Source organism: Ahaetulla prasina, chromosome 2 (assembly GCF_028640845.1).
Source record: "Ahaetulla prasina isolate Xishuangbanna chromosome 2, ASM2864084v1, whole genome shotgun sequence".
Classification (NCBI taxonomy): Eukaryota; Metazoa; Chordata; class Lepidosauria; order Squamata; family Colubridae; genus Ahaetulla; species Ahaetulla prasina.
In genome coordinates this window covers 77,321,885-77,347,673 of record NC_080540.1, presented here as the reverse complement: position 1 = coordinate 77,347,673, position 25,789 = coordinate 77,321,885, and the positions used below count along the sequence as shown (strand labels likewise).

Sequence of the window (25,789 nt, the reverse complement as noted above, 5' to 3'; positions counted from 1 at the left end):
CACGGGTCGGTGAGAGGTATCTGGTCGCAGTAGGCGGTCCCGTAGATAACCCGGCCCTATGCCATGGAGCGCTTTAAAGGTGGTCACCAAAACCTTGAAGCGCACCCGGAAAGCCACAGGTAGCCAGTGCAGACCGCGCAGGATAGGTGTTATACGGGAGCCACGAGGGGCTCCATCTATCACCCGCGCAGCCGCATTCTGGACTAACTGTAGCCTCCGGATGCCCTTCAAGGGGAGCCCCATGTAGAGAGCGTTACAGTAATCCAGGCGAGACGTCACGAGGGCGTGAGTGACCGTGCATAGGGCCTCCCGGTCCAGAAAGGGGCGCAACTGGCGCACCAGGCGAACCTGGTAGAACGCTCTCCTGGAGACGGCTGTCAAATGATCTTCTAGAGACAGCCGTTCATCCAGGAGGACGCTGTTGCGCACCCTCTCCATCGGGGCCAAAGACTCGCCACGGAGGGTCAGCTGCGGATTTAGCTGACTGTACCGGGACGCCGGCATCCACAGCCACTCTGTCTTGGAGGGATTGAGCTTGAGCCTGTTTCTCCCATCCAGACCCGACGGCCTCCAGACACCGGGACAGCACTGATGGCTTCGTTGGGGTGGTCCGTGTGAAAAGTACAGCTGGGTGTCATCCGCACAGCTGGTACCTCACACCGAACCCACTGATGATCTCACCCAGCGGCTTCATATAGATGTTGAACAGAAGGCGAGAGGATCGATCCCCGCGGCACCCCACAAGTGAGGCGCCCGGGCCGACCTCTGCCCCCTGTCATCGACTCGCATCGTCAGAGATAGGAGGAGAACCACCGATAAACGGTGCCTCCCACTCCCAATCCTCTAACCGCGCAGCAGGATACCATGGTCGATGGTATCGAAAGCCGCTGAGAGGTCTAATAGGACCAGGGCAGAGGAACAACCCTCATCCCTGGCCCTCCAGAGATCATCCACCAACGCGACCAAAGCCGCCTCCGTGCTGTAACCGGGTCGGAAACCGGACTGGAACGGGTCTAGATAGACAGTTTCATCCAGGTGCAAGGGAAACTGATATGCCACCATATTTCTACAACCTTCGCCGTGAAGCGAAGGTTGAGACCGGACGATAATTACCTAAAACAGCCGGGTCCAGGGAAGGCTTTTGAGGAGGGCCTCACCACCGCCTCTTTCAAGGCGGCCGGAAAGACACCTCCACCAAAGAAGCGCCAGAATCGCCTGAGCCAGCCTCGTGTCACCTCCTGCGTGGCCAGCACCAACCAGGAGGCACGGGTCCAGTAAACACGTGGTGGCATTCAGCCTCCCAACAACCTGTCCATGTCCTCGGAGCGACAGGGTCAAACTCATCCCATAAATGTCACCAAGACCACCCTCAGCCGCCTCACCAGATCACCGCAATCTTGGTCCAAACCATCCCGGTTGAACGATTTTATCGATAGATAACCGTTAAACTCTCAGCACGTCCCTGCACGGGTCATCCCGCCCCTGGTGTAGGAGGGAGCGGGTCACCCAAACAGGGCGGCTGGGCGGTTATCTGCCGATGCAATGAGGGAGGAGGCGAGCTACGCCTCGCCTCCTCATTGCCACTAGGTAAGCCCTAGTATAGGACTTCACTAGTGTCCGATCAGCTTCTGAACGGCTAGACCTCCAGGAACTCTCTAGGCGCCTTCTCCGCGCTTCATCCTCTCAGCTCCTCAGAGAACCAAGGAGCCGGTTGGGACCTGCGCCGGGTCAGAGGTCGCAAAGGCACGACACGGTCTAAGGCCCCGCCGCGCCCGCTCCCAGGCCGCAACAAGTTCCTCAGCCGAGCCGTGAGCCAGACCTCAGGAAATGGCCCAAGCTCCGTCCGAACCCTCCGGTCCATCAGGCGCCTGGGACGGAACCAACGTGTCGGCCCGCCTCCCGCGGCGGTGAATGGCGGTCAGAAAGTCCAGACGAAGAAGAGAGTGATCTGACCATGACAAAGGTTCAATGACTATTTCCTTTAAGTCCAGATCTCTCAACCACTGACCAGAGACAAAATCAGGTCCAGGGTGCCACCCCAATGTGAGTAGGGCCATCAATTACTTGGGTCAGGTCCAAGGCCGTCATGGAAGATGAACTCCCGAGCTGCCGATGACGAGCCGGACGATGGCAGTTAAAGTCCCCATGACTAAAAGTCTGGGGGTCTCAACTGCCACCCCGGCCAGCACCTCCAGGAGCTCGGGCAGGGCAGCTGTCACGCAGCAAGGAGCCAGGTACGTGATCAGCAAACCCATCTGGCACCTATGGCCCCATCTCACAAAGAGGGATTCGCACCCGGCAATCTGAGGTACAGTGGTCTCCCTCGGCTCTAGCCTTTCTCTAACCCCACCCGCCACCCCCCCACCCCTACCCTGGGCCCTCGGCTGATGGAATGCACGGAAACCCGGCGGGCACATCTCAACAAGGGGCACACCCCCTTCAGTGCCCAGCCAGGTTTCCGTAACGCCTATAAGGTCCGCAGCGCCCCCCTGAATAAGGTCGTATACTAGGGGGGCCTTATTAACACGGACCGCGCTGTTGCATAACATCAGCCAAGGCCCAGGCTCTGGGGGTCATGACCATCCGGGAACGGGAAAAGGAGGGATCGGGCGCGATCACAAAACATCGGGTGCGCGCCCCCCCAAAACGATATGATCCTCCCCTTCCGCCATATCTGCCCCTCTCACTTACCGTGGGAATCAGGCCGCCCTCACTTTTGATTTTTTTTTAACCTAGTTCCCTTGTTGGAATGACCAATTGATCGATGTGATTTCTAAATGGGAATTGGATAGAGAAATCAGAAGGATTTGTGAATCCTCCTTGCCCTGGTTTTTTTCAGTGTGCAATCATTTTGCACATGCCAAAATCAGAACAGAAATATAAGAGTGAATTCTTTGCCTCGGTGTTATAGTCACAAAACAGAACAATGTGCTTTCCTCTGATTCAGCTTGCCTTCAGATGCTCTTAAAATGTGGAAGCTTACGATACATTTTAAGTTGCTTTTGGTGGTCTCCATGCAGTTGTACAGAGGTCTCTCTCTCTTCCAGCCTTGTGCTTGATGCATGTGAGCATCTTTCCAGACATTTTCAATTCTCTCTCTTGCTGTAGCCTCATATTCTTCCTCCATGATTCTATCCCCTCTACAGTGTGAGTTGTCAGATGGTCAGAGCTTTGCATAGCAGTCCTCCAGCCCTTATTGTTCCTCTTTTGAAAGGCAAATGCAGTGTGTTAATTGTATACTCAAATAATGTTCTGCAACTGTTCTCTTGCTTAACACTTTATAGCACTGTTTCTCAACCTTACCAAATTTAAGATGTTTCTTCAATTGCACACTGGCTGGGGAATTCTGGGCGTTTAAGTTCATACATCTTAAAATTGCCAAGGTTGCTCTAGAGACTTTTGCATCATACTGGTAACTTGCAGCTGAAAGGCTTTGCCAGAAAAGTATTGTCTTTTATTATTATTAAAGTTTTTATTTTTATTTCTCATAAACATATTTGAATGTACAGTCTCTTACCCATTGTTTTCCATTCATCCGTATCTTTTTACTTTCATTTTTCGTTGTTCGGGGCTGCTCTTTTACCATTTACTCTCCTTTATTTTCCCACCTTTCTTCTTCTTCTCCCTTTTTCTTCCTTCTTCCTTCTCTTCCTACTTTTTTCGTTCCTTCTCTCCTTCCCTTTCCTCCTTCCCGTTTCCTTCTCCCACTCCTCTCTTCTTCCTCCCTTTCTAATCCTCTCTCCTACTCCTCTTTCCCCTCCCTTTTCTTCCTCTCCTTTCCCCCCTTCTATCTCACCTTCTCCTTTCCTCTCTTCTCCCCTCCTCTCCCTTTCCCTCGCTCTTGTTTCCCTTTTCAATTCAATCTAGAATGGTATTCGAGCAGCCCTGATTTTCTATTTACCATTTTTTTTTCAGAGTATAAGACGCATCTTTTCCCCCCAAAAGAGGGTGAAAATCTGGGTGTGTCTTATATTCCGAATATAGCCCTGCCCAGCTTCTCAGACGGAGGTTTCAGAGGCTGAAAAAAGCATCAGAAATGGAGCTTCAGAAAAAAAGCCCCAAACGGAGCTTCACGGAGCTTAGAAAAAAAGCCCCAAATGGAGCTTCAGAAAAAAAGCCCCAAACAGAACTTAGAAAAAAAAGCCCCAGAGCTTCAGAAAAGAAGCTCCCAAACAAGAGCTTCAGAGGCTTTTTTTCTGAAGTTCTGTTTTGGAGGCTTTCAGAGGTTTTTTCTGAAAGAGTTTCAGAGGCAGGAAAAAAAAGCTAGAAAAAGCAAGGCACAGAGCTCACAACCAAGGAACCTGTTGCTAAAATTCACCTCTGGGAACAGCTGATTGGGGTATTCCAGGAGGCCAATCCACCCACCAATCAGCTTTTATTTATTTATTTATTTATTTATTTATTTATTTATTTATTTATTCGTATTTGTATACCGCCCTATCTCCCGAAGGACTCAGGGCGGTTCACAGGCAAATAAAAAACATTTATGTACAAATTAAGATAACCATTAAAAAACTTATTCTTAAAGCCAAATTATTAAAAATAATATAAATATTAAAACCAGTTTAAAACCCCTATAAATTTAAAATCTAGTCCAGTCCTGCACAGATGAATAAATGTGTTTTAAGCTTAAGTTTTTTCTTATTTTCCTCCCCAAAAACTAAGGTGCGTCTTATACTCCGGTGCGTCTTATACTCCGAAAAATATGGTACATCCCTCTTGATTTCAGTTTCTTACTTGGTTAGTAATTACATCTATTCCATCATTTGTGTTCACTTTTATAATAGTCACACTTTTTCCCTTCCCCCTTTTCCTTTTACCTCAGCATCGTCTGGGTTTCTATTCTTCTAAAATTCTTCTAAGTATTCTGTCATGACCCCACCACTGGTTGCCTTGCAAGCCCTGTTTTGAGCAAAGGTTTGTTAAGGCATAATTTGTTTAGCCGTGGTTAATTGAATGAACTTCAAGTGGTTACACTTATAAAACATCTAAGTCCAAATCAAATAAGCCATAATAATGCAATGTGTGAAACTGGCCACAGAATTAAAGCAGTCTCTCAAGATCATCTGGACGTTGCCACCACAGAAAACCCATGACAGCATCTATGATGGTGGCCATGTAGCCACTGCTTCAACAACCAAGAATGTAGAAGAGTTTTCATGACTGTCAAATTCTTCATTACAACTAGTTTATAAATACCTTAAATAGTTAATATTTAAACAATGACCATTTAGATGATTTTTAATAAATCTGTTATATAAACACTGCAGATCAAATAAAGAGACCCTATTTAATTTAGTTGCATTTTTTATATATTTTTTATTTTTGGATGTACATCAATATCATTATATGAACAGTGAGGGATCTGGGTATCATTCATTTAAATACAAACAATAAGAGTAACGTTAATAATATTTGTTACATTAATCATACTTACATAATTGTGGCATTATTATACATATTTGTATTAGAGTGTGTTCATTGTTTAGTTGTTCAGTGTTTTTGTGCAGCATTCTAATAACAATCACAATATTATTTAAACGTACATAGTGATACCATCTTTTAACAGCTAATCTTTACATCTATTACTTTAGTATATTATATAAAAATATATATAATAATATTCCCCTTGATCTTGTTTCTACCTCTAGTCTAGCTCTCAATAAAGCCAATCTTATATTAAATAGCATTCCCTTTCTAACCATTATCTCTTGCCCGCTTTACTATTTCAATTCTTATTTGTTTTTTGACTTGCCTCCCAAACTCCTCCCTTGGATCTTTGTCTCTGTCTACATCTTTCCTATTTAGCCCAAATATTTTTATCATCTCTACTATCCCTTGCTGCTGTACCTCCGGAGGTTCTGCCCAACCTCCTTTTGAATCTTCTCTTCAAAACTATCTTTCTTTTTATCCAATCCCATTTTTTGATCTCTTAATATATATTGTCCTTATTTGATTCCTAAGTCTTTACCGTCTTCTCCTTCTTCTCATTTTATTCATTGATTTATCTGTTGTGTCTTTCCTCTGGTCTTTCTATTATCCTCTCTATTTCCTGTGTTTTATGATCTTTATTCATTGTCTTTTGTTTTCTGATTTCCACACAATGTCATGCATTAAGTCTTTTATCTCCCTATGGTGATTTATCAACATATCATCAGTACTTTGAAGCATCATCACCATTTCTTTTTGAAATCCACTCATCTCCCCTTGATGCAACATCATGACTTGGTTCGATAGGTCCAAATATTGTTCAATAGCCTATCAGTAGTCTGTCACTGCCCCAAAATCTCAATTGTCTATGACCTCAGAAAGCCATCTTAGAAACCATTTGCTCAATCCTAGTGTTGCTCCTCAGGATAATGCAATAGTTATAGTTTTTTGTGTCCCAGTTAATTAGTTCCATTTAGGTAATTCAGGAAGATTTCCAAATATCTCAAGTCCACTCTATAAGTTCAGTCATGGATCCTGATATTTAAAAGTCGCTTTTGTTAGATGTCTTCCATAATCTCACAGTTAAACCTCCAATAACCATGAAGTAGACAGATATAGAACAGTAGATAGCACAGCAGTCCTCCAGTGGTTATTTATTTCCACTTTTTTCCTTTTGTTTTATCAGTACTTTCCAAGGTTGTAGGAATTTAGTATGTATTCCATTAAGAACCAGTAGATGGCACCTTCTGCTTAAATTTCAATGTTGCACAAAATCTAGCAAATATTATTTCACTTTTTGCAAATAGCCAATATTCAGGCAAATAATTCCAACATTTTTAAATGCCTTACCAAAATATTGCCAATAAACTTTGAAACTCCAATCTTCCTATATTTTAAAGATTTTGTGCTCTCCCTTTAATTCTTTTTCTTTTGGGTCTGTAATTTTTCTCTGTGTAACCATTCGCCGCTTAAACAAGCATTTCAGAGAGTCTCTTTTCCAGGGTTAGGTTCTAGGTAAAAAGAGAATCACCTCATCCAGTTCCAATCATTGTTCATCTACAATGCTCCAGCACATTCTTTGTTTCGTCGGCTGCCTCAGCTTCATGGCAGCCATAATGGTTGCCTCTCCTTTTCATTGTTGGATGGGAGGGAATCCCTGGGTTTGGCTGGAGAGCCGTCACTCTTTGCAACCTGCAGGGTGCCCCTCCTTTCTTCATTACCCTTCAGGGTGACTTTAGCCCTTTGGGAGGGGGCCCTCCAACGAGGAGGATTCAGTGCGAGTTTGCAGAGCCCTGCTCCTCGCATTAAATCTCTCCATAACGTCAAACCAGAAGTCCAATTTGTTTGTAATGTATTGAAGGTAGTACAGAAGGTCAGTGTGAAGTGGTGGTGAAGTGTGAGACTAGGAGTGTGGAACTCCAGTTCTAGTCTTTTTCTATGCACTTAAGGCAGCTGGGTGACCTTGAGCCAGTCTTTCCTCTCAGCCCTGATCAGCCTCAGGCTGTCTGTAAAAGAAAATCCCTGGTTACATCCTGTTTTAATAATTTTGCTATGTGAATAGGTAAGTTTGGTGCAAAACAAGCAGAAACTGCAACTCAGTGGGACAAACACCAAGAACAACAACAAAATGTTGAAGGATGTCCATGTAAACTGGAATTGGCATAAACACTGATATATTTCTATATTTCCAAAAAAACAAATGCCTTCTACTTGATAGTCAACTTATCAGCTTGGACTCAACAGTTCATACTGTTATGTTCTGTTGGATATAAGGAGCCTGTATTGTTCCTGTATCGTTGCTGTAACATTTTGGATTCAGTATGGCAACAGCAGCTTTTATTAAGCCAAGGAGCCTTTTTCTATGTAACTGGAAGCTAACTGAATATGGGGCCTCCATCCCCGTAAAGGGAATCCATCTGATATTTGACATCACAGTGAGAGATTGCAACTTCCATAAGGAAACACCTCAAAAGGCCTGTTTATTTGATAAAAGCGCTGTCCTGTTCACTTTTTGATCACAACTATACTCACTTCCAAGAAGTATGTCCACAGTGAGATTCTATAGGCAACAGCCAAAAGCAGATGGCTTTGACTCACTTTTTGCAAATAGCCAATATTCAGGCAAATAATTCCAACATTTTTAAATGCCTTACCAAAATATTGCCAATAAACTTTGAAACTCCAATCTTTCTATATTTTAAAGATTTTGTTCTCTCCCTTTAATTCTTTTTCTTTTGGGTCTGTAATTTTTCTCTGTGTAACCATTCGCCGCTTAAACAAGCATTTCAGAGAGTCTCTTTTCCAGGGTTAGGTTCTAGGTAAAAAGAGAATCACCTCATCCAGTTCCAATCATTGTTCATCTACAATGCTCCAGCACATTCTTTGTTTCGTCGGCTGCCTCAGCTTCATGGCAGCCATAATGGTTGCCTCTCCTTTTCATTGTTGGATGGGAGGGAATCCCTGGGTTTGGCTGGAGAGCCGTCACTCTTTGCAACCTGCAGGGTGCCCCTCCTTTCTTCATTACCCTTCAGGGTGACTTTAGCCCTTTGGGAGGGGGCCCTCCAACGAGGAGGATTCAGTGCGAGTTTGCAGAGCCCTGCTCCTCGCATTCAATCTCTCCATAACGTCAAACCAGAAGTCCAATTTGTTTGTAATGTATTGAAGGTAGTACAGAAGGTCAGTGTGAAGTGGTGGTGAAGTGTGAGACTAGGAGTGTGGAACTCCAGTTCTAGTCTTTTTCTATGCACTTAAGGCAGCTGGGTGACCTTGAGCCAGTCTTTCCTCTCAGCCCTGATCAGCCTCAGGCTGTCTGTAAAAGAAAATCCCTGGTTACATCCTGTTTTAATAATTTTGCTATGTGAATAGGTAAAGTTTGGTGCAAAACAAGCAGACCCTGCAACTCAGTGGGACAAACACCAAGAACAACAACAAAATGTTGAAGGATGTCCATGTAAACTGGAATTGGCATAAACACTGATATATTTCTATATTTCCAAAAAAACAAATGCCTTCTACTTGATAGTCAACTTATCAGCTTGGACTCAACAGTTCATACTGTTATGTTCTGTTGGACATAAGGAGCCTGTATTGTTCCTGTATCGTTGCTGTAACATTTTGGATTCAGTATGGCAACAGCAGCTTTTATTAAGCCAAGGAGCCTTTTTCTATGTAACTGGAAGCTAACTGAATATGGGGCCTCCATCCCCGTAAAGGGAATCCATCTGATATTTGACATCACAGTGAGAGATTGCAACTTCCATAAGGAAACACCTCAAAAGGCCTGTTTACTTGATAAAAGCGCTGTCCTGTTCACTTTTTGATCACAACTATACTCACTTCCAAGAAGTATGTCCACAGTGAGATTCTATAGGCAACAGCCAAAAGCAGATGGCTTTGACTCACTTTTTTTGCAACTCCAAATAAACCTTTCAGCAGAGGGTGAAATATCACAGGACAGAACGAAGTTGGAACAAATCACTCATTGTCTAAGCTAGATGAGCCAAACCGCACTCCTTCTCATAACCCTGAAATGAATCTGAAAAACTAAATGATCCTCTGAAATATGAAGGAAGGACCTGTTCAAAAGAAGCTAAACTCTGCCATCTGGTGGACACAGAAAGAACCCCATTTTTTAGCACCATGGAGACTGCCCCCCTCCCCAAATCTGGATGATTTACGTAAGTTTTTTAATGGTTCTACAAACGTAAATATATTGTGAAACAGAATGATGCCACCTTGTAAGAGAAACTTGTGCATAAGTTACTGCCTTTTAAAGGAAGTTCCTGGCCAATAAAGACATACACAATTATTTATTTCTATTTTTGCAACAAGAAAAGTGCCTTTACCACATGATGAAACAATTCATAGTTCCTGTGTCTGCAGAATATTCTCATACTCTATAGGGCAGGGCTGTCAAACTCCGGGGCTGGATGTGTCACATGCTGGCCACATCCTTGACTGGTTTAGGAAAGGGGGAAAAAAGTCCCAATACGTCACGTGACACTGCTGTGACGTGAGTTTGACACTCCCGTTATAGGGGATTATCAATTGATAGTGGTTTGTACCACATTTTCCCTCAATTTGTAGCCACCTCATGGGTTGAAGCATTTAACCCATGTCATGTGTGGCCCTATCTCTATTCAACTGTTGAATAGAGTGGAGTATTGAAAGACTTCAATTTGGTTGGTGGCCTGCTGATGACTCATGTAGTATTTGTGGGTAACTGGTCTCCTATACATTTATATTTTATCACTTTTTATTGCAATTGGACATTTGGCTTCCTCTGATTTACATAGGAAGCCAGAGCACAGAGGTTTATAACTTATCAAGGAATTTTTAAAATCAGTTTCAAAACACAATAGAGAGCCATTTAGGTGTAGCGGTTATGACACTGGGCTAGAAACCAGACAACCATAAATTCTAGTCCTACCTTAGGTACAAAGCCAGCTAGGTAACCTTGGGCCACTTACTCTCATGCCTAAGAAGGCAATGGCAAACCAGTTTTGAAATCTCGTCAAGAAAACTGCAGGGACGCATTCAGGCAGTCCCTGGGAATCAACACTTACTCAAAGGCACACACACACACACACACACACACACACACACACACACAGAGACCATCTCACAACACAACCTTGAACTTGAATTTTTCCTTTCTGATCCTTTACTGTCACCATTACAATATTAAGTTCAATGTCTCTAGAACTTTTGTTTTAACCTAACCCAACAATTCAAAGAGAAGAAACGGTCAGTGTGTGCCAAGATTAGCAAGATCATTTAAAGTGGCAGCGGTGGCATTACAGTGGTGGCATCTTTCAATGCTCCACTCTATTCAACAGTTGAATAGAGATGTCCAAGGAAACCAGAGTTAACTTTTACTTAGATCTCAAATGGCCAACCAGTAATGAAAAAGGCCATTACCATGGCTAATGGAAGGCAGGGGACTAATATACTATTGCTGATAATACAAGCTGGAGTTTAGCAGACTCAAAAAAGCAGTTACTGACAGTCTTAATTAAATGATGCCCCTCTGGTCATAAAGAGTCAGAAGTAACTGAATTTCAGAACAACAAACAGAACCACAACTATAGGTATATTCTGGGATATACAAACAATTTTATTGAAATTTAACAAAATTCAACAAATGCACTTCAAGGCAGAGGAAATAGATATTATACATGTTTGCCTCCAGTATTCCTTTCTGTGTGCTACAAGAACAGAAAGGGGTAGTGCCAGTGGATTCAGTTCTACACAACCACACGCACAGAAGGACCATTAAAATGAAATAGAGCTTTTTGCTTATTCCAAAGATAGTGATATATATCAATATTTTTGTCTATATACCATCATCCACTTTCACAGTATCAGCATCCTATATAAAGTAGTCTCCACAAGCCCTCTCCCTCATCACAGCTGCCATTTGCACGGAGCCGAGCTGCTACAGAAAGCATGATGAGAGGGATGGCAGAATCCCAGCAGAGCAACTCCAAAGCTGGAGACACAGTGGACAGGCAAGAAGACGGCCTTGGAGAGTTGAAGAGATGTCAGCTGCCAATATTCTCCGGGGAAGCTACTGCAGCTTAGGAGATGACAAGCTCGGGAGAAATGAGACCTCCTTTGCACAGAGGTGCCATTTAGATGCCAGTCAAAAACAACAGTGGGAGAAACTTGCTGTGCAAGTCACAAGGAAAATGAAACCCAACATAGCACAGTACTTTTCTGATCACAGGGCATTTGCTTGCTCAAAAAATAACCACTGGAAGAACATGAACCAGGTATTTTGGAAATGTAGATATGAGAAAGACTGTTACCAACAAGCCTCCCACTGTCTCCCATGAATAAAATCTCTAGATTGGGGAGTCGAATATTCCATTTTGAAGATAAAATGTGACCCAACACTGAGCAAACTGCTTCTTCCGACCTACTTTTGAGGTAAGCTTCTTAATAAGCAGCCTTCCGTTCAATTACTCAAGAAGTAGCATAGTTCAGCTCCTTGATGACAACCTATGATTCATTATGGACCATCCTGCTGATATGGGAGTATTTGTTGGTCCAGCAAGTTTGCAAACTCATCTCGTTCCGCAGGATGCTCTTGTTTCACTGCAATGACATTTCCTTCCCTAATAAAGATCAGAAATGTCAGATTCTGATTATCACATTATTCACTTTAAAAGTGAATCAAAATTCAGATTTCACTACATAAGGGGATGTTGGCTGATTGTACACTTTCTATTCACAGGTAATCATACAACTGGTAAACTTATAACCTGATTATGCAAAGCAGTGGCAACTGAGGAAACAAATGGGAACTATGCTCCAAGTATCAATCCTAAATATGTAACACAGACTTTTAGCTAAGAGGAGCGAAGATAAGAGAGTGAATAGGTAGACCTCTGTCAGCATTGCCGTATTCAGTCGGTGACCCTTCTGCTTAGGCTTTTAATGCTTAAAAATGATTTCTTTGCATGGGCGGAGATGAAAGGATGCACATTAACTTATTAATATTGCGATGCAACTGTTTACAAGCTAATTATACTGAACATTGAGGTAGCAATGCCTGAAGTGCTCAGAAAGGCAATGACACACTCTGGGAAAGAAATATGATGTGCAATGAACCCACCCACACTCCAGTTTTAAAGCTTAATACCAAGTCCAATGGGTGGGTAAAAAGGCAGGCAGGCAGGCAAGGATCGTTTGGCTGTACATTGCATATGAAAGCCTCTTCATGAGAGTGCCTTTAATGGGATTTGCCTGATCACCTCTCAGCAGCAGGTAGCTCTACATCATGAAAGCAAGAAGCCTGGGATGAAGAGGTAGGCATACTGCTCCAGTACTTGCTCAGCTATCAGTACCATAGCAAAACATTCCACATTCATACATCAGGGAGAAGGGTAAGGCCCTTCAAAATAGAAAAGATGTAACTCTCCTTTCAAGTGTGCTGCATTCTCCCCCTATCAGACACTACTTGGTCCAGTCCAAGGAGTCTGCCAAAGGAAGATCACAGGATTTTGTTATTATCTGACGGCAGAGGGAGATGAAGGGGAAAAGCCAAATTAGATGGCAAAGCCAAATTAGATGGCAAACATCTTGACCAGTGGTCTTAGTAGAGACAGTATAACCTAAGAAAGAGAGGGAAACCTTTGGCTCTCCAGCAATCCCAGAGAACATGGCCGATGGCGGAGGATGCTTGAATCTGCAATTCAGCAACACGTGGAGGACCGTAGGTGGAGGCTCACCATGTGCAACATGGGAAACCAATATGGGAACAAGTTATTCTACCACAAGAATGAAGAGAGAAGTCTGTTCTCCTGACATGGGGCTCTCCAGAGAAGGTCCTGGACCATGAATTTCATCCGCTCCACTTAGCAAAATCACTGGCCCTAACAGTCACTGTGCTCTAGCATTTATTGGAGGGCTCTAGGTGAGGGAAGGATGCCCTCTTGAAAGACAAATGCTTCCTAAGGATGTAATCTATTTGGTGTGCTTTAACAGAAAAGCTTCATATCCAGATGTTACTTCACACCTTCTATCTTGCAAAGTTCAAAAAGATGAAACCTGCAAAGGAAATAGTGCAACTCCCAAGGGAAATATAACAAAGAGAGGACAACCTACTCATTGGTCTGTTTCCTACGACCACTTCAAAAATGATTCTGTTCTGAACAGTTTATTAAGTGCAACATTACTCTCCCTGCCTCCACAAAGATATAGTCGAGTATTAAGTCTTTCGGCCTATGCTTATAAGGTAAGCGGGAGAGTGGACAAAGAAGCGTAAGAAGTTTTCTGCTCACCTTTACTCATCTTGGAAGAAATAGGCTGAAATGTCAGTTATCAACTTTTGTAAAAGCTGACTGGGGTAATCACGCGGAATATCTGTTCCCAAAAAAAGTGCAAGTTGGCCCTCTAGTGGCAAGACATTTGACATCTGCCGCCCCCTAAGCATCAATGAGCAGCTGTTAGAAAGGTTCTAGTTGACTCAGTGAAGGAAATTTTGAGTAGGCTCCTAATCAAGGCCTGACTTCCCATCTGACACAGGTCCCACTAATATACATCCTTAGACAATATTATGCCCGATAGTCAGAAGGGTGCCCAGTGCCGCAGTTGCTGTCACTGCCTCCAAGCAGAGAAGCATCAAAGCCCGCTGTCTGTTCGTGCCCCCAATTCATCCTCTGCAGGGACATGTGGCTGCCTAGCATGGTTTACATGAGGTGCAGTAAAACTGGGCAAATAAGATGTACTGACAGCACACAGTAACTTTCTCTTGGCTCAGACCTCACAGATGATAACAGGGAAGTCCACATGAATCCGGGGGTGCTCCAGTTTCACCATGCCCTGAAACAAAACAAAAAATAATACTGTGTGAGTGAAATCTCACCAAAATTAACTTTCAAGAAGCGGGTTGCAATGATCTCCCCACCTAAGACAGATTGGTGCTAAAAAAAGTGTCTTGCTCATAACCAAAAATCTGAAAACATTAGAAAAACAAGTAGGCTAAGGCATGCCATTCTGTTGGACTAAAGATGACATAAAAGTAGTCATTTATCTGCAGAAAGAGACTGAGGAATAGGACCAGAAAGTAGTAAGACCCTTGAAATTTGCATCGAACAGCTTACGTCTATCACTAGAGGGACCAAACTGTTGTGATCAGATGAGCATACAGGGAAATAATTCTTTCTAATGTGACTTGCACTAATGAAGTTCACCCCTGAGCTATTTGACTAATGAATCAGGTTGCAGAGCAAACAACAAATATTGAAGATTAGGGAAGACAGTGATTATGCACCATCAAGTCATTTTTTACTCCTGGCAACCACATAAAAGGAAAAGAGTAGGGCTAAAAAAAAATATTAACAGAGGATTAATATTTCTTATCAAGCTAGTTTGCTTAGCCCCGGTTCTCTACAGCTGCATTTATCATTTTCAACTACTTCTAATCACTATTATCCCCATCATTCTGTAATTCAGCTATTTTCTACCCAAGAAAGATGTCCAGTTTTTAAAAGAAAACAAAAAACCCATTTGAAAAAAGGAAGGACAGTCAATATTTGAATGAATGTGAATGAACACAGCTAAATAAAAGTGCATTAGAACCCATCTGCAAGATTCTCCCATAGGAAACGTATCTTCCAGCGCTGCTTCAGAAAATAGTTTTGAGGAAGCTTGATATAGTACAGGAAACAAAACTATATTCTTATGCAAGTTTTATTCTATAGATATAACAAACCACAGTACAAAACAAAAGAACCAGTTTGCTGTGCAGATAGTCCTTGAATTATAATCATTTGTTTGGCAATTGTTCAAAGTTACAGCAGCACTGAAAAAAGTAACTTACAACTGATCCTTGCACTTAAAACTATTGCAGCTCCCCTAAGACTATGTGATCAAAATGTGGGCACTTGACAACTGGCATGCATTTACGTGGTTCAAGCATCATGTGATTATTCTTTGTGACCTTCCCAGCCAGCTTCTTGCAAGCAAAGACAAGGGGGGGGGGGGGAAAGCTGGATTCCCTCAGCAATCACATGATTCACTTCCTACTGTAGTGATTCCCTTAACAACCATGGCAAAAACAGTTGTAAAACTGTGCATGACTCACCAACCAGGCCCCAACTGTGTAAATTGAAGAATATCTGAGGTGCTTAAAGTGCTGGCCTAAAAACTAGGACAGGGGTCTCCAATCTTGGCAACTTTTAAGTCTGGAGGATTTCAACTGGAGGAATTCTGGGAGTTGAAGTCCTCCAGGCTTAAAGTTACCAAGGATGGAGACCCCTGAACAAGGAGACTGTGAGTTCTAGATTTGCCTTAGGCATTAAAGCTAACTGGGTGAGTTTAGGCTAGTCACTCTCTCTCAGCTGAACCTACTTTTTTTTTAATTTTTATTTTTTTTAATTTACATTTATATCTTGCCCTTCTCCGAAGACTCAGGGCGGCTTACAGTGTGTAAGGCAATAGTCTCATTCTATTTGTATATTTACAAAGTCAACTTATTGCCCCCCCCAACAATCTGGGTCCTCATTTTACCTACCTTAAAGGGTGGTGGTGGTTATTATGGGGAAATAGGAGCAGGAAGAAGTATTATGTATGTTCACCACCTTGAGTTATTTATGGGGGGGAAAAGAACTAAAAAAAATCTTTAAAAAAAGTTGTGCCATCATTATTTTAATATTATTTTTAAACTTTAAATATTATTTTAAATATTATTACTTTATAAATGGTAAGTCCAAAATATGAAAATGCTATTCAAAGAACAAAACAGTTTTTCAAGATCTTTAGTTTGTATAGAGTATCAAAAGGAAAGCATTCATAGTTTGTGGTTATCTATACGATAAAATCGCTCAGCTGAGGGACGGTCTGGACCGAATTTGGGATGATCCAAGCGAGGGAGAGGAGGCACGTCTTGTTAAGCACATTTGGGATGAGTTTGACCCTGTGGCTCCCGAGGACGTGGACAGGTTGTTGGGGAGGCTTCACGGCACGACATGTTTACTGGACCCGTGCCCTTCCTGGCTGGTACTGGCCACTCAGGCGGTGACACGAGGCTGGCTCCAGAGGATTATCAACGCTTCTTTGTTGGACGGGGTTTTCCCTGCCGCCTTGAAAGAGGCGGTGGTGAGACCCCTCCTTAAGAAGCCCTCCCTGGACCCAGCTATTTTGGGTAATTATCGTCCAGTCTCCAACCTTCGCTTTGTTGCGAAGGTTGTAGAGAGTGCCGTGGCGCGACAGCTGCCCCAACACCTGGATGAAGATGTCTATCTAGACCCGTTCCAGTCCGGCTTCCGACCCGGATACAGCACGGAGACAGCTTTGGTCGCATTGGTGGATGATCTCTGGAGGGCCAGGGACAGGGGATATTCCTCTGCCCTGGTCCTATTAGACCTCTCAGCGGCATTCGATACCATCGATCATGGTATCCTGCTGGGCCGGGTCGGGGGGTTGGGAGTGGAGGCACCGATATCGGTGGTTCTCCTCCTATCTCTCCGACCGGTCGCAGACGGTGTTGACAGGGGGCAGAGGTCGACCGCGAGGGGCCTCACTTGTGGGGTCCCACAGGGTCGATTCTCTCGCCTGCTGTTCAACATCTACATGAAGCCGTTGGGTGAGATCATCAGTGGTTTCGGGGTGAGATACCAGCAGTACGCTGACGACACCCAGCTGTACTTTTCCACCCCGGACCACCCCAATGAAGTTGTTGAAGTGCTGTCCCGGTGTTTGGAAGCTGTACGGGTCTGGATGGGGAGAAACAGGCTCAAGCTTAATCCCTCCAAGACGGAGTGGCTGTGGATGCCGGCACCCCGATTCAGTCAGCTGCAACCGCGGCTGGCTGTTGGAGGAGAGTTACTGGCCCCAAAGGATAGGGTGCGCAACTTGGGTGTCCTCCTGGATGATCGGCTGTCGTTTGAAGACCATTTAACGGCCGTCTCCAGGAGGGCCTTCCACCAGGTTCGCCTGGTTCGGCAGTTGCGCCCCTTCCTTGATCAGGATGCCTTATGCACAGTCACTCATGCGCTCGTTACCTCTCGCTTGGATTACTGTAATGCTCTCTACATGGGGCTCCCCTGAAGTGCACTCGGAGGCTTCAGTTAGTCCAGAATGCAGCTGCGCGGGTTATAGAGGGAGCTACACGTAGCTCCCATGTAACACCGCTCCTGCGCAGACTGCACTGGCTGCCTGTGGCCTCCCGGGTGCACTTTAAGGTGCTGGTTATGACCTTTAAATCGCTCCATGGCTTAGGACCTGGGTACTTACGGGACCGCCTGCTGTTACCACACGCCTCCCACCGACCCGTACGCTCCCATAGAGAGGGACTTCTCAGGGTGCCGTCCGCCAAACAATGTCGGCTGGCGGCCCCCAGGGGGAGGGCCTTCTCTGTGGGGGCTCCCACACTCTGGAACGAGCTTCCCCCGGGTTTACGCCAAATACCTGACCTTCGGACATTTCGTCGCGAACTCAAGACTCATCTTTTTATCCGCGCGGGGCTGGCTTAAATTGGGATTTTAATGTTAAATTTTATTAATTTTAAACGGGTTTTTTTTAGTATGGTAAATTTTAATTACTGGGCTAATTTAAATAAGTTTTTTAAATCGTATTTTAAACTTGTATATTGTATTGTCGGTTTTATTATGCCTGTACACCGCCCTGAGTCCTTCGGGAGAAGGGCGGTATAAAAATCAAATAAATAAAATAAAATAAATAGTTTCGGTGGTAGAATTACTACACTGACAGGCCTTCAAAGGCTAGGTCTGATACTGGATGCAGAGACAGCATTTCCAATTAACTACACATTCCTCTGGGCATGCTAGCTAGAGACCAGGGAGAAAAATAAATATCTTACATATGCCATAGATCACTACAAAAAGAAGAGCAATATTTGGTCAAAGTAAAACCAAATCAAGTTACCAAAAAAAATAAAAAATAAAAGGACTTTCAAGGATGACATAAAGTCACTTCACTGGAATCATTGCTTATTCAGTATAGAACACCATTTATCTTCTGTTTTTAGAACATAAAAACAGTTCTATACAGTTCTAAGGTTTCATTTGGATTGTTTAAAAATCAAATACGGAATATTCTAAAGATCTGTTTATGCTTAAGATTATGTGGTTTACCTTCATAAATGAGGTTTTTATTCCTTGAAAGGAATAAATCAACAATATCAAAGTTACAATGTTTCATTTTGAATAAATATTGTGTCAGGTATAGCAAAAATCCCTGATCAGGAAGTAAGCTTCAGCAGTGACAAAATCTCTGCAGCAGAATCAAACATCTTTTCTCATACGGCAGAAAGCAATCTAAAAGGCTCTTATTTTCTTACAATGAATCCAATGGTATCAGCAATACAAAAAACAAGCCTTGCAACTTATAGAAATTAATCAAGTTCTCCCTAATTTGCTTTATACTGGATCAGCATATGGGAGCTTCTATCAAGTGTGAAGATGACCAGATTGAAAAGGCTGGATCAAACCATCTTGCTTAGTGTTATCGAGTCTTAGTTTGAGTCCAAAAGACAACAATAAACATTACCTGAGGTATCAGGTTCTTATGAATTCTTTTGAGCTTGGCACGCTTCCTCCCATTCTTGGTGATTATTGTCTCTTCATAAAACTCATGTGCAAGGTCACCATCCTCATCATAATACATAGAGCTGAAAGGAAATGAGAAAATTTGACAAGGAAGTATCAACCAAAGACAAAATGATGAAGCAGTGTGTATACAGATCATGTTAACTGTCATTAGGAGGTAGAGAGCTGGCATTCGCTGCTGCCAACAGCCTTCGGCTGAACCATGGCAAGACTGAATTGTTGTGGTCCATCAGCAGCCTATGGACCTGGCAACAGAGTTGGACAGCAATGAGGCTGAGGTGAGGCCAGGGCCATCGGGAAGTGCGGTGCGGACTCCAGAGCCTGATAGTAGTGAGGCAGAGGAACAGGAGGAGCCTGTTTCTAATGCATGCATAAGAAGAGCTGTCAGAAGGCAAGAGCAGCTCAAGCAAAAAGGACAACTTGGGAGTAGGGCCAAGAGATGATTGTCCCCTCCCATAAGGCTTAAAACAGACCAGCACCAGAGTTTGAGCTTTGCCGGAAAACAATGTTGGTAGCTTCATCTTCTGCTTCATCTACGTCTTGCCTTTATTTTTGTGACTTGTGAACGTTTGCCAAGAAAGGCTTTTGGCAGTTTGCCTGATTGGACCAAGGTTTGTGAGCGAACTGAGGAATTTGTGTTGGGAGGCATTTGTTTTGAGTTGAATGATGCTGGGAATGAAGTAATTCTCAGCTGTTTGAATAGTATGTTTGTTTTTTCACGGACTGAGTTTCTTACTACCTACTTGGGCCTGGGTCACAACATGAATGGCTTTGAGTGCATGGAACTTCAAGATTTGGGACTTTTGACAATTTTTGAGTTCTGGATGGAGTGGCACTATCCCAGACAGACCCGATTCGCACCTTGGGGGATTCTCCTGGACTCACGGCTCCTGCTTGAAAAAGAAGTGGCAGTCATGGCAAGGACAGCCTTTGTATAACTTCAGGTTGTGTACAAGTTGCAGCCTTTCCTGGATCAGGAGTCCCTGTGCTCAACCATTCAAGCCCTGGTCATCTCATGTCTAGACTACTGCAATGTGATCTACATGGGGCTACCCTTGAAGAGCAACTGTATGTGGCAGTTTGGGGGGGGGTCCTCTACTAGAGTGGCCCACATTATACCATCACTCTGCAAGTTGCTAACAGTTTGCTTCTGGGTGCAATTCCAGGTGTTGGTTATTACCTTTAAAGCCCTTCATGGCATGGATCCAAGTTACTTGAGGAACTCTCTTATCCCAATGAGATTGATCTCTGCCCACCCATACCAGCAGAGGCATGCTGCGGACACCTGTCAGTCAGGGAGTTCCAGCTAGTGGAGTCCAGAACAGCCTTCTCTGATGTGGGTCTTGCCCCCTGGGATGAGGTCTGCTCCTGCCCTCCTGACTTTTCCTCTAAGGGCCTGAAGACATGGCTCTGCCAGTTGAGGGGGGTTCAATTAGGGAGTTTCACACTGGAAGTGACTGGACCAATAGCAGATCCCACCTACCTCCCATCCTGCTCCGTTCATCTTCATCTTTTAGTCATAAAACTATTTTAATGATATTATATGTATATATATTATGTGTGTATGTGTTTGTATGGTTTTATACCGCCCCGAATCACTTTGCAGTGAGATGAGGAGCAAACAGATTTAATAATATTTGTATGATGGTTATTTTTTTCTTTTTTAAAAAAAATCTTGATAGGACTGAAACATACTTTTAAAACAAACTTTATATAGTGACATTGATTTCAAATCAAAAAGATGAAGTCTCAAATGGATTCTGCTGCAGGTTGGAACAAAACAATAGTTGTGCATCACTTCTCATCATGTTCTATTCTTATCATGTTCTAGTTCAATAAAACGTATGCAGTTAATTACCATTTTATATGACACTCATTAACAACAACTAAGATGAAAGAGGAGACACCTCTTGAGGCTCAATCTATCATTAAAAGCTTTAAATACATTTACAGAAATGTGAAATACCTCAAGGATATCTAAACCGCATTTTTTTATTTGCTTAAAAAAAGAAAAAGTAGAAAAACGGCTTAAGTGATAAGATACCACAAGTATGCAGTAATATATATCCAATATAATGGGGATTAATTCCAAATGGTCTCCTTATACAGTTAGTCCTCGACTTACAAAAGTTCATTTAGTGACCGTTCAAAGTTACAACAGCACTGGAAAAAAGTGACTTACAACCATTTTTCAGAGTTATGACCTTTGCAGCATCCCCATAATCATGTGATAAAAATTCAGAGCCCTGGCAATTGGTTCGTATTTATGACCACTGCTAGGTCCCAAGGTCATGTGATCAACTTTTGTAACCTTCTGACAAGCAAAATCAATGGGGAAATCAGATTCACTTAACAAACAGGTTACTAGCATATCAACTGCAGTGATTCACTTAAGGAGTATGGCAAGAAAGGTCATAAAATGGGACAAACTTCACTTCACAAATGTCTCACTTAACAACAGAAATTTTGGGCTCGATTGTGATCATAAGTCAAGGACTACCTGTATTTCAGAGAAAGATTTAGATCATCATTTGCTACATACATGTAAATTACTTTTTCTGGTAACTGACTGCTTCAAACTGTACACTTAAAACAGTTTAAAATATTGCCAAATCTAATTGCAGACACTCTTCACTAACAAGCTTGGGTTCTGCAGTAAAACAATGTTCAGATAACTGAAGTTGTTTACATTAGATGTTTGCATTTGTTTTTTCCATGCTTGCAACTTCAAATGAGACTGACTTGTATTTTGCCTTAATAATTAATGGAAGCAAAATGAATGAGAATTAGAGAAGGAAACTGGAACAGTCAAGCATATACAAATAAGAAGTAAAACGCTGCAGTCAAACTGTAATGACATTTCATTTAGGAACTCTCAGTCACAATATACATATCTCAAAGTTGTGTACTTGGACAAATTTAACTTAATTTAATTAACAGGGAGACAGAGATGCCATTTTTGCCTATACATACATAACATGAATTGTCAGATTACAGAGTTGGAAGGACTAACAAATCCAACAGCTGACTCAATGTACAAATCTAAAGCATCCCTGGTAGACAGCTGTCCTGGACAGTGGTCACCAACTGGTGGTCCATGAGAAAATTTTGGTGATCCACAGAAAAATTATTTGCATTTTTTATATTGCACTAAATCAGGGATCCTCAAACTATGGCCCCTGGGCTGGATACGTGCAATGAATGTTTGTGTTGCTGCAGAGACTCTCCCCCTTCGGGTTCTTTTTGTGTGGGTCAGAGGGGGGCAGAAATTCCGATTTGGGATCTTTCAGTCCCCTTTCAGCCTCCTGGTGCGGGGCTTTGGGCGAAGGCTGAAGGAAAGTGCCACTGGTGGCGAAGAGCCGGAGGACCTTGTTCCAGTGGGACTGCATCATGGCCTGGAACTGGCTAATCATCTCAGCCCATTGAGCCTCCAGGCGCCTGTACCTAGCATTGCACTCCTATAGGTCTTCCCTCTGCTTGGAAAGCCTATGCTCATAGTCCTCAGTGAGGTGCTTCTACTGAGCCTCCTTCTCGGTCAGATCCAATTTGAACGGAGCTGTTTTGCCAACTCTTTGTCTTAGCTCCAACTCCTGCTTCCTGTTGGGGCCCTAAGGAGCCCGGGTGGGGAGGGGCGAATAGAGGCTAACAAGGCACCCCTCGATGTGACATTGAGTTGGCCACGCCCACCCACCCAGTCATCAGGCAGATCATATTAAGTCCTCGGGATTTAAAATTATGAATTTAGTGGTCCCTGAGGTCCGAAAGGTTGGTGACCCCTGGTCCAGGAAACACAACCAAGGAAAGGAAATTACTGAATCTGTGTTAAATTTCACTGTTAAGCCCATTTAACATTAGTCAAATTCAGCTCAGGAACTTGCTTTTCTGTACTATAACTTAAATACCTTATTCTGATCTTCAGGATGATGAAGCACTGGACTTTTTTGTAGTACACATTCAGATAAGAGTTCTACTATATTTCTCCTCCCTACTTTCAGCTTTTTCTTTTCAGTGCTAAATATTTCTCGATCTTCTCTATTCATTAGATTTGATATATTGTCCTCTGATCATCTTCATTCTTTAAGAAGTGTTGCTATCCAGATAATTTCCCTGTCTGCTAACAGTTATAACTGATTTTGCTCTGACAATTGAGCTAAACCTGGACTACAAAAACTACTGAATTATGAATGATATGTTCTTCAAAGATTTTGCAGAATGGTCTGCAAAACACTTCAGATGGAAAATCGATGTCAGAGTAAAAAGCCATTATCACAAGCAATCTGGAACAAGAGAGCTATAAACAGAGATTTCCCAGTCTCAATAAATATAATTGATAATAGACCATCACAATTCTCAGGGAGCTATAATTATCCTGCAACAATATTCAAAATTTTTATTTTTCCTCCACTGACCTTTCATCAGGGCTTTATTTTTTTTACTATGCATAAGAAGTGTATTATATATTTTACAGAAAATAAATATGGAGAAAGCAAGGTGAATTCTTCAGTCATTTGTTTCCTAGCTCCAGAACAATCCTGCCTTCTATCGCAGCAAAATGATTGATTTATTATTTCTCTTGAGGCATTTCTAACAACCCAGAGAGACACCATATCTTCTGCCAGCACCTCTATGCTATTCTTTCACTTTCGTTGAGCAAGCAAAAATTTGGAAAAGGCTCCAAGGCTGGGAAAGAGGAAAGGAAGAGAAGAAGCGGAAGATCAGCAGCAGCCAGGTGGATGGATCCAGTCACAGTGGCAATGAATGCACCATTGAAAGGCCACATTAAGGACAGATAGTCACGGACAAAATCGAGGTGGTCACTAAGAGTCGGAAACGACTTGGCACATTCATCATCATCATCATCATCATCATTCACGGAGTTGCCCGACAACTGGTGGGCTCAAGGCCCTGGCCGGGTTTCCCATAGTAGCATCTCAGGAGCGGCCCTGTCCAAAACGAAAGCTCCGATGGTGGCAGCTTCAATCTCCCTCCTCCTCCCCTCCCCACCCGCGAGCGACCGAAGCAAGGAGGGCATCTGGAGGGAAGAGCCCGCCGCCCTCCTTACTTGGTCCGTTGCTCGGGGCAGGCAGAGAAAAAGCCGAGCTTGCATGACCGCCTTAGCCCGCCTGGTCCCGTCCCGTCCCGCCCCCACCAGCTTCCCTCTTACCCGCGGCGGGTGAAGACGAAGGGGGTAGCCGAGCAGAGTCCCCGAGCTCTTGCCAGCGTCTGATCGCCGGTTGACCTCTCGGAGCCGCCTGCCCCACCCGAGCCAAAGAGCCAGAGGCCTCGAGACTTGGAGCCGCTGGCGCCCATGGCTCAGAGCAGCAGGAGGAGCAGCATGACCGCGGAAGGAGGGACGAGACGCCCGACGATCCCTCGGAGGCCAGCAACGGATCCTTCCTCGCGCCGGAAACTCGCCCCTCCCACGGCATAACTTCCGGCACCGCCCATTCCGAAAGTCCACTCGAGGGGGAGGCGCCGCTTTACGAAGGGCTCGAGCCGCTTAGCCTTCAATCGCAACTTCCGGTTGGCTCTGGAACTGATAACGCGGGCGGCAAACCGGCTGCGAGCGGGCCGGATCGGAGGAATCGTGCTGAGGCATTTGAAGATGTCCCGTTAACCGCTCAAGTGAATTGTCTCTTTTGAAAGGCCCGCTGGGACGATTTGATACGGAGTGATCAGAATGCCGTGTTTGTTTCTTAGCGGATACCGTATACAATTGCTATGGACAGTCTTGGCAGAACATTGTATTTTCTAATGCTGTCCCATGCTATTAAAACACAAGCAATTTATAATTCAAAGTCATCTATTGTATCAGGGTGCTATGGTGCTTTTAATTTGTGTTAGTTTGAATGCGATTTAATTTCATATATTTTGGATGAAGGAATGATCATCCCACGAAGGTCATGGCAGCCATTTGAATCAAGCTGTAATAGGAAATATGGTTTATCAGCACTCCATAAGTACCCAAATAATTTTCATGTAAACTTCCTCTCATCTAAGGAACTCCGGAGGGGAGAGGCATCCCTTACTTTGTTCTCCTTAAATCCTGGTGAGGTGAGGCGAGGTGAGATGAGAGACCCATAATTGAATCTGTGTTAGACTTAAACTAAACGTGGGTTGTCCCAGTCTATTGTTACACATCTACAGTAAGCTGTGCTGCTCAGAAGGTAATTTTAGTAATACCTGCAGTTGATAATTTGTTACTTGGTAATATGCTACATGTGATTTCACCAATATCTGCACAGAATATACTGCATATTGTTTATAATTGGCTTAAATTCCAGTTTATTTAGTAGCCACGCCACCATTTGCCCAAACCTTCAAGAAGGTACATGAAATAATTTTGTATATTAGAACAATTAAAAAGTCAAATTTTATGCAATAAATTATGGACTTTAGGTCATGTTTATTTGATATAGGCAAAATAAGATAATAGTAGGTAGATAAATAAGTCTTAAGTAACTTTACTCTTTCATAATGGGGAAGTGTGGAAAATGATGAATATTGATAACCTTAAGATTGAGGATTCTTTCATACTGGAAGATGTTGTTCTCAGATCACAACTGCGATTTCTATACCCATGATGCCATGGGGGTTCCAGCTGAGCTGATTAATTCCACAACATAAGCATTTCAGATCTTTTTCCATGGTAAATATGGCAAAAAGGGTTTTCATTTGAAAGAGTTAATGTTAACTATGTTAGAAGTAGCCTACTATATGTTTTGTACATGTATTTGCTATAGCAAGTATTAATCTATTTAAAACCACTTGAAAGTTACAGG

General features: G+C 43.3%; 1 protein-coding gene across 7 annotated transcripts; it reads right to left on the bottom strand.

Moving 5' to 3' along the window:
* Positions 1-8,030: 8,030 nt before the first annotated feature.
* TUSC2 (tumor suppressor 2, mitochondrial calcium regulator) lies at positions 8,031-25,574 on the bottom strand. Of its 7 annotated transcripts, none has more exons than XR_009153177.1 (4): positions 24,172-25,574; positions 18,949-19,069; positions 13,719-14,259; positions 8,031-8,740 (listed from the first exon to the last, which is right to left on the bottom strand). XR_009153177.1 is itself a non-coding variant. In XM_058166655.1 (4 exons), the coding sequence occupies exons 1-3, from the start codon at positions 24,315-24,317 to the stop codon at positions 14,194-14,196; spliced, it is 333 nt and encodes a 110-aa protein (XP_058022638.1). In that variant the 5' UTR covers positions 24,318-25,574; the 3' UTR covers positions 8,031-8,740; positions 14,170-14,193. The 7 variants fall into 7 exon arrangements, 5 of the variants coding, with proteins under 5 accessions (XP_058022638.1, XP_058022636.1, XP_058022639.1 ...); XM_058166655.1 differs by having other exon boundaries at positions 14,170-14,259; XM_058166653.1 differs by having other exon boundaries at positions 14,200-14,259.
* Positions 25,575-25,789: the final 215 nt, after the last annotated feature.